This window comes from Cyclopterus lumpus, chromosome 14 (genome assembly GCF_009769545.1).
Source record: "Cyclopterus lumpus isolate fCycLum1 chromosome 14, fCycLum1.pri, whole genome shotgun sequence".
NCBI lineage: Eukaryota > Metazoa > Chordata > Actinopteri > Perciformes > Cyclopteridae > Cyclopterus > Cyclopterus lumpus.
Window position 1 is genome coordinate 6,898,377 of NC_046979.1, and position 9,116 is coordinate 6,907,492.

At 43.4% G+C, this 9,116-nt stretch overlaps 1 protein-coding gene across 1 annotated transcript in view; it reads right to left on the reverse strand.

Moving 5' to 3' along the window:
- The window catches only part of LOC117742753 (polypeptide N-acetylgalactosaminyltransferase 10-like), a 56,686-nt gene extending 48,316 nt beyond the window's left edge, over window positions 1–8,370 (reverse strand). The window contains exon 1 of the mRNA XM_034550373.1: window positions 8,212–8,370. Coding sequence (XP_034406264.1) covers window positions 8,212–8,370 — 159 coding nt within the window. The remainder of the gene's footprint in view (window positions 1–8,211) is intronic.
- Window positions 8,371–9,116: the final 746 nt, after the last annotated feature.

Below are 9,116 nucleotides of genomic sequence, written 5' to 3' on the forward strand. Positions count from 1 at the left end.
TATAGCTATGTATTTCATACATGACATGCCCCCAGCATGTGAAAAGAGGAATACACAGATTATCTTTTAACACCCTGACCATCTCACCTGAACCACGCATCAGGGCATCATCTCCATTTGCAAAGACTAGCGAAAGAAAAGAACAAAAACGAAAGACAGGAAAAAAACGTATTGCTTGTATTTTTTTGTCCCGCAAATGGTTCGGATTTAAGAATATCACAGTCATAGTTCACATTCAATTCATTTAGTTATTGACCATTTGTGTTCCTGGAGTTCAAGCTCCACATTGGTGGGAATTTTGACAGTTTCACAACCATTATTATCATTTTTTTATGATAGCAGCTGATGACTCAAATGTAATATCGGTCTTGATCTTGAAAGTTGTTGCACGTTTTGTTATTTCGAGCAGTCCCTTTTGAAGCTTTGCTCATTTTCAGCTGCTTCCAGGTCTGTTGTACTGAACAAAGACACAAGTAAACAAGGAGAGATTGAGGACTGCTATTGAACTTCCTTTGTTTGGCGCAGAGGAAAAGCTGGTATTACCAGCAGAGCAGAAAGTCTGATAAGAACAGAGCTGCCCATTTGTTCTCTGGAGGATGAATCCGACCACCTTGGGTCAATAGTTCCTTTTTCTGTTTCCTCTCCCGAGTGAGAGGAGGAAGCTTTTCTGTTCTCTTTTTTTTCCTTCCCTTCCGGTTCTATCAGAAACAGATCTGACTCGACCCCCAGAGACACAATTACCTGTCTGCTCTTCCTCCTCCACCTCCAGCCACTTCATAGGCAAGTCAATCTGTGCTGGAGGCTCACAAATCCCCCGTTACCTCTTCTAAGAACATGAAACTTCTGCGTGTACTAACTGACCTACTCCTGCTTTAGTTCAATGAGAGGCCAGGCTAGAGGGAGATAAATAAGTCCTTTCACAAGTCGTAACACTGGCTAAAAGAAAGCGCAACATTATCATCCCACTTGAGTTTTGAAAGACACCATTAAAATGTAGATTAGGTGTTTGGGTTTTGATACACATGCAAATGTCTCTCGACGTCCGTTGCCTGTGCCGGCACAGCAAGACATTAGTCTGAGGCACAGGACCTTCAGTCGGAGGACCCTGCAGCGAGACCCTCCAAACCCCCTCAAAGAGAAGGCCACAGCACAGTCCGTTGTCTCCTGAAGAGTCATTATCCAGAGTCCCGCAGAGCAGGAAAGATCAGGAAGAAGACCAGAGAGATGCAAGGACTCACAGAGTCCTCCGCCCCCCCGCGGTCTAAGACATTCTGCTTAGATATTGATGGATTGTGATGTGAACACTGGTCTTCCAAAAGGCTTCCATCACCTGCACCGCTAAATGTCGTCTCTCGCTCCTGAATCAAAGTAAAGATCAGGTGGAGGATAAAGAACAAGGAACATGGGATTCTGCAAACGGGTGTGTTCATACAAAGAGCACCGGCAGCCACAAGCAGTTTCTTCCTCACCCCGTCAGTCTCTCATTTTCTGTTCACGGAAAAAGAAATTATAGCTGGTGACTACAAATGTGCTGTACAGCCTGAGCTATACTGTAAGATACTTCTTCTTAGACAGTCAATTTGAGTTCCTTTCCAGTTACACAATCTGCTTTTATTGTGAAAGGTGAGAATTTAAGGAGTGGATCTGGTGGTAAGTGCTGCCTTTGTGTGTTTTGAAAAAGTCCATTAAGCACAACATGAGTGGTTGAAGCCTGTATTCACTTTCTGTGTGAACATTTTCTTGAGAAAACAAAACATATATATATTGATGTGCACAAAAAGAAACCCCCTCGGTGTGTAAAGGTCAAAATACATAAATCATTTGTACAATTTGTACGTTTGCCTTGAGCAATACAAAACAATTTAGTCAGGAATGAGAAATAAAAAACTTAACGAAAAATGGTAATGAGGGGCAACCAGAAAACCACGTTCCAACATATCGTGCAAGGAATAGAGAATCATCGGTTTTAAGCTTGCAGCCTTGTAATTGTACACATCTGCGTGTACATACACGCACAGTAAACAAACAGCAGCAAAAAACACTCGGACAGAACACACTCAAGAGGTATACACTTCACAGCCAGTTGTGTACGTGCACGTACACAAAGAAAAGGACCAGACGTTTAACTGTACACAAACACCTCCAGCTGAAAGCAGCCCTGCTATCAGCCGACTACAGAGGGTCTTCTAAACAGCTTAAAGGATATTATTAACAGCTGTTGGCGGATACAGCTGGGAAACATACAAATATCTAAATTAAAGTTTTAAAGCACATACAATAAGAATGGCCTGGCTGATCAAACTCAACGCTGCAGGTTTCTTGGTTCCCAAGGTGCTCTGTGGAACTTCAAGGAGGGCCGAGAGGAACTCAAGTTGTCGAATGTTGGCATAAGCCTGCAGCCACATATTTATGTTTCATGTACAATTTGTTGAGTAAATAGTCGACGTGAACAGTTTTCATTGGGACAACTTTCTACCAAAGAAGTAGTACCCTGTATGAAAACTTCTAATTGTGGATTATTCAGAGTCGTGGTGTCGCATTCGGTATTGATAACCGAGATATAAAAAAAAATTATGAATTAGTTAATAGTACACATATATACACATCGTGTAAATAGTCCAGCCTCCTTCAATTATTATATACATGTATATATTGTATGCATTTGACTGAATTTGAAAATGCAATAATATTATTATTGTGAATTCTTTTGGCCATGATAATCTTGTTGTGAAAATCTGATATTGTGCCAAGCCTAATTCAGAGAGACCAGGATGATGTTTTTGTTTTTACATGTTTGATAGATGAAAGGGGGACACACAGAATTCAATTCCCCTCTATTGTGCTGGGATGGCGGCAGATGTTTCACTGATGCGTATCTCAAAACCTTGGCACGTGAAAAGGAAAACAGCTGTGTGTTACACTGCTAAGTTAGAATATATATTTTTTTTTTTCTTTGGGTGAACAGCCATGGGAGGAAAACGTGGCAACAAAAAAAGAAAAAAACACATCGCGAGCTTTAAGCACGGTGCGATGGACCCGCTGTGGGGTTCAGTGGTAATTTACAGCTGTGTTGGTTCTGCCTCCATTGGCTCCAGTCCAAACACATTTCAGCCGTTCAAATAAGCTCCTTATTATCATGTCTGAGGGAGAGGAAGGCAGGGGAATAACGGCAAACAAATACAGAACGGTGGCCATTAAGTGCCGAGCCGCGCGGTGTTGCCAGCTCAAAGAGCATCTCCCTGACCCCCCTTTTCAGCCAGAGGCGAAAAAAAGAAACTTCTACCAAATGCTTTCAGTTCAAAAGAGGATGCTTATATTTGTTCACATTGACTAACAGCAGACTGACTGTTGCTTACATGTCAAAAAAAAGAGATGATCAGGTCTAAAAAGCGCGCAACCTATTTTGTGTGTTTTTGTTGTTGTCGTGAAGACTCGGTGCTTGACCTCACATTAAGCAGCGTTCTCCGTGCTCATTTGTTCAAATTAAAAAGTAATGTCGCTGCCAAGATACACAGCGGAACCTGCAGTGCAGTGGTGTTTGTCATTGGAGGCGAGAGCCCTGCTGTGGCGATGAAGGCATCCCTCTCTCGGCGCAACGTTCTGCAAGAGCTGCAAATGAAGCTGCGCATCTTTTTCTCTCCCCGTCTGTGTGAATGTTCTCTCCGTCAGCAGAATCCAAACGGATGACTTTTTCCTCTGTGCGTGTTGCTTGTGTGCTGGGCTCCAATCAACACGGGGCTACTAAAAAGGACAGATGTGACTGCCCCGCTGTGCAACTCCCCATGTGAAGCCAACTTACACTGTTCTGCTGAGTGGCACTGTGTGTTGCTGAGCCTCCCTCCCTCCCTCCCTCCCTCCACTGCAGTGATCAAGGCTCAGTGTGGTGAAGAGGCACAGATAAATTGGTTGCACACACGGACCTGTCAGTGTGCCTGTGAACACTGCGACCCCGAGACCAAATAACAGAAAACTGCTTCTTTCCTTTTCAACTCGTTTCACAGTAAAAAAAAAAAATTTAAAAGGAAAATATCTAACATTTACAATCTAATACTAAAATGGAAACTCAACTCACAAACACAGTACATAGATTGCTGCTTCTTGGCTCAGTTGGGACTGAAACATTCAACCATATTGCTCTTCTGGCAGGAACTTAATCGCCGACAGTTTGTGTTCAACATGCTCTACAATGGGCGCTTTTCATTCGGCTAATTATTCTTCCCTGCCATCCTCGCTCCTCGGTCCTCCAGCGAGACCCGCAAATCAATTGAGGTCCACCATCATCGAGGACGCGATGGATGTCACAGGAGATGAGGAACGAAGAAGAAGGAGGTCATCGGTGCGATCCGATGGGACAGCAAATGGAATACACCCGACTCTTCCAAAACAGTGAATATATCTATAATCACTACAGGAACGGCAGTCAGTACTTAATTATTTCGAACAGTTTAGGTCGGTAGAGATGCTGTGCATCTGGAACATGACGCTGGGCTGTGCGAGGATGCCTCGTTTAGAAAATGTATCCCTGTTAGATGGAGTCGCGACCAAATGAAGGGACGCAAATTATGGGGAGCCACATTATGAAAGGAGCCATGTTCAAAGTGCAGAGAAAAATTAAAGCAGGATTTTAATAACGTGTGGAAGTCAGTGTGGAGGAATTCCTCATTCAACCCTTGTGGTATCCAGCCACACAGATATAGGTTTGCTTGTATTTGCCCAAATACGATTTTTCAAATATTGAAAGAAAATAGCATTTGAAAAATGTATCAGCAACCTCCGGAAACCCTCTTGTGTCCCTTTTACTCCGGATAATCCACAGAAACACATTTCTGCAGCAAGTCGTTCCAATGAAAACTGGTCGCAGCGAGTTGCCGCTGCACTTTCAATCTCCACATAGCAGCTTTGTGTCAGGCAGTCACGCTCAGCCTCAACTGCTGCTACTACAGTGCCCTGAAAGGAATACGCCAATCAGTGTGTGTGTGTGTGTGTGTGTGTGTGTGTGTCATCATGGCCAAATGTGGTCTTGTAGACACAGAACCACCACACACACAGAAGCTTTACTTTCCCAGGTTCTTATATTTCTGTATATAGCCTGTGGATATACAGTATGTTGTCAATGCAATAGCGTCCAGGTGTGGCGGCTGTGATCCCGTTGTAACATGATCTCTAGTTCGATCCCACCGTAGGCTTTAAAGGGACTCTGAAAAGCTCCTTCGCAGAGGTCGGCATCTGCTGTCAAAACGACTGCTGCTCCCTCGATACGTTTCCAAATACGTTGGGCCTCCTCGTAGCTTTAGAGCTTCAAGGATGTGACGTATTCAATAATGATGGATGGACTATTAGGTTCTGAAAAATACGGAACCTGCGTGTCATGGGTCAATGGGGATTAAGCTACAGGAGGGATGTGGATGGGTGTTGCCCCCAGGGATCCATTGTACCTGCTGTGAATCCAAGCTCACTGCTGCTGTGGTTTCCCTTGGAGGAGCAGGAAAGAATCACAAACTGTGAAATCCTCAAACTGGGAATGCTCCAGGGCAAAGAGGGGGGAAATAAAACTAGTCGTGAAAAAGTGCAACCAAATAAACGAGTATTCAGCTGAAGGAAAAAAGCAGTTTTCTCCTCCTCTCTGGTTAAATGAGTCTTTGTAAAAACTATATGTTGGAATGTAGTTCATTTCTATTCTATCTTATCGGATACATCAGTGGGGGAAGATCGTGTCTGAATCAGACTGCAGCTCATTCTTTATATATGTAATTCACTCTGCTCTTATTCTGATGGTTTAAGCACAATGTCATCTAAGTAAGGCGGAAGGAAACCAACAAAGGGGAAGGAAATATCCTCTACAGATGTCTCTAACAAGACTTATGTGGGAAAAGGCTGAACGGGATAAGGGTATTGATTTTGATCTACTTCAGTGAAGCCATTCCAGCCCACAGGGAGCACTCAAACACATATTGTTCCTTTCTTTTCCCTCATTTGTTATTTGTTCCATTTGTCTTTTGCTATTAAGTTTGCCAAAAAATAAGAAAAGGAAGATGAATGCTTGCAGCCAGCATTCCAGCAGTGTAAAAGAGGTTATGTGTTGTATTAAAAGCTCAAATAAGACAAATGTTAGCGCTGCCTGATGTAAATGTGGCAGCATATGCGTTTCCCCGCTTCTCACACGACGATTGCTAGAAAAGCCACCAGTACCCACGTGGCACTGAAATAATGGCTCATTAGTGTCAGAGTTAAATCAGTGCGCCACCTCACAGCCAAGTCCAACTCCAATATGTCTTTGAACTACAAAAAGTTACCCGGACAGGCAAAAATCATCATAGAAACCAATTTATGCAGGTGTGATCCCATTTTCCTCACTAGCCCATCGCACAGCCATCGGCATGAGGTGGAGGCATAGCAACACGAGAGGCAATGCAACCCTGAGTGACGAGAGCGATATTAAACCATGTCCTGAACAAGTATTATATTTTCATGGCACATATTTTACAGATCTGATGCCATTAGCGGAGGATTGTCACAAATTGGTGCCAACAAAAACTTTAAAAACCAAGCTTTTATCCAAAGCCCTTTACAATGTTCCCCCTTGATTCACTCATTAGCACACAGCCGGGGATCGAACGGCAAACCCTTTGATTCCTGGACGACTCGCTCTACCTCCTATACCTCGACTGCAGATGTTGTTGGTTCGTAACATCGGCAAAGAGCAGCATTAAAGCTTCGGATTCCGACAATGTGTTTGGCAACTATCACGATGAGTGTACACTATCCATTATATGGCTAAAAAAAACAACAATTAACTACTCACTGGGGTTAAAAAACAATTGTATGAGGTTCACACTTTTTCTTTCTCTTTTAGTCGACAACTAGAAAGCCTTGGGAGTCATTAGGAAACATAATGAATATAAGTATGATCTCACTCTGAGTATTTAGCCTGAAACGCAGTTTTCAAAACAACTCCAAAATGAAGATATTGTATGATTAGCCTTCATGTCGTTGAATTCAGGGAGGATATTAAAGGCAATCTGTGTTAAATGTTCTCTCAGGATGATATCAAATGCAATCAGTTCCACCTCACAAAGCAACTGAGAACTATAGTTTAAAAGCATTGCATTGAGTCTTTACAAGGCAAACTGAGGGATGAATGACTGAGAACTCTCATACTGGAGAGTTAAATAAAAATCAATTGAGGGTAAAACAAACCAAACCAAAACATATGTGTGATTTATCACAGCATAAGTGAGGGATGTTTCCAAGAACCCTTTTCAAAAGAAAAAAAAGAGAGCAACCAACTTGTTACATCCAAATTGAGTCGTGAATCTTAATTATGTGACTGTTTCTCATTATTCTTCATAATCCATTAATCCTTACATTAATCCTTACATTAATCAATAATGCAAATAGCCAGCGGTGATCTTATAGTTGTCCCCCACGGCAAGAGCTAAGGATAAGATGTCGAAGCAATTAAAACATGATCTAAGGTCGTTTCTCGTACCAAAAAGAGGGACATCAGAAATGACACCCTTTAAATGCAGGACATTCAACTGCAGCAAATCAGCCGGTCTTGAGCAAAGATCAATAACACCAGGCAGCAAACAAGACTGACAGCACGAGTGACTTTGCAGCCTAAACCACTTGTGCCAGTCCTAACTAAGCAGCTGCCTTAAGGGGCTGCTGGAAAGTCTCTAGAAAATGACTGCTTTAAAAAAAAAAATCAGTGCAGAATTACACCACAAGCTCAAGAAAACCACCGCAATCTTAAACTGTGTGGACGGATTGGATATATACTATTCACACGTAAACTATGGGCGCTCTCCGTGGTGCTGAACCCAAGCGGCGCTGGAGGTGCCAACGCGCTCTCCGTGGTGCTGAACCCAAGCGGCGCTGGAGGTGCCAACGCGCTCTCCGTGGTGCTGAACCCAAGCGGCGCTGGAGGTGCCAACGCGCTCTCCGAGGTTCTGACTCCGGCAGTCGGCAACTGAACCTTTCCAGCGACTCTCCACCGCTCTGAGCTGACAATCACAGCCACTTCCAAAGTCGCCTTCATCAGTGAGGTCTTTGTTTCGGTTCGTCGGGTCCTAAGCAATGTTCCTTGAATTTAGTAGATCAACGAAAAAAGAGACAACGTGGAGACAAATGGCAGGCACTTGTGTTTTCTCAAGACTCCCCAGTTTGAGAAAACAACACGTGAAGTATTCTAAGCGAAAATCCACCGACCTGTATCCGGAGGGTGCCGCCCGGACCGGCCGCCGTGCCGGGCGAGTTGTCGAACACTCGGTCCCTGTAGAGGGACCACAGCCCGACGTTGGGGAGGAAAAGGAGAGCCGCTATGAGCAGCCCGGCGAACTGCAGCAGCCTCTTCTCCTTCCGCCTCATCTCTCCGGGAGGAAGCGCGAGTGAAGCAGCGGCGGCGGCGGCGGCGTTGGGAAAAACTAGCGAGTCCCCGACTCCCTTAGGTTTTCAAGCCGAGACAACTTTCACTCTGACTGAGTGGGGGGGCGGGGAGACGGGCTGCTTTTCAAGCTTGTTGAAAAAACCCGACGGACGCAACGTCCTGTTGTGACTTTCACAATAAAAGGTTGCTATGACTTTTCTGTAAAAAAAAAATGTAAACAGGAGGACAGACTCGTTATGTTCCCTGTGAAATCAGCATCTGCGGTACATGTAAAATACCAGTATGTGTGAGGTTGAAGATTTAAGTTTCACGATAAAAAATATTATTATCATTATATTAAATAAAGGCGCTGAAAGTATCAAAAAGCTCAAACTGGTGGAATAGATATCCTCACCCATTAAAAATATGCAGAGAATACATGTAGGAATATAAAATGTCCCCAACATTGTTTGTTCTTTCATAATGTCACTCTAAAGTTGCACATGATTAAATCTAATTCATTTCAGTAATTCTGTATTCAATTGCCTGTCTGCAAAGCCAATAGTATTGATAATGTTCATGGTCCCCTAATATTCATAGGAAACACATGCCACAAGAAAAATGCCACTCAATATCAAATCAAAGAGGAACAAAAATGCATATAGATATTGACATTGTGCACATGATGCTTTGTTAAAAAGGTACATCAATTTCGGACCAGAGGCACTATTGTTTAAGTTTTGCAAAA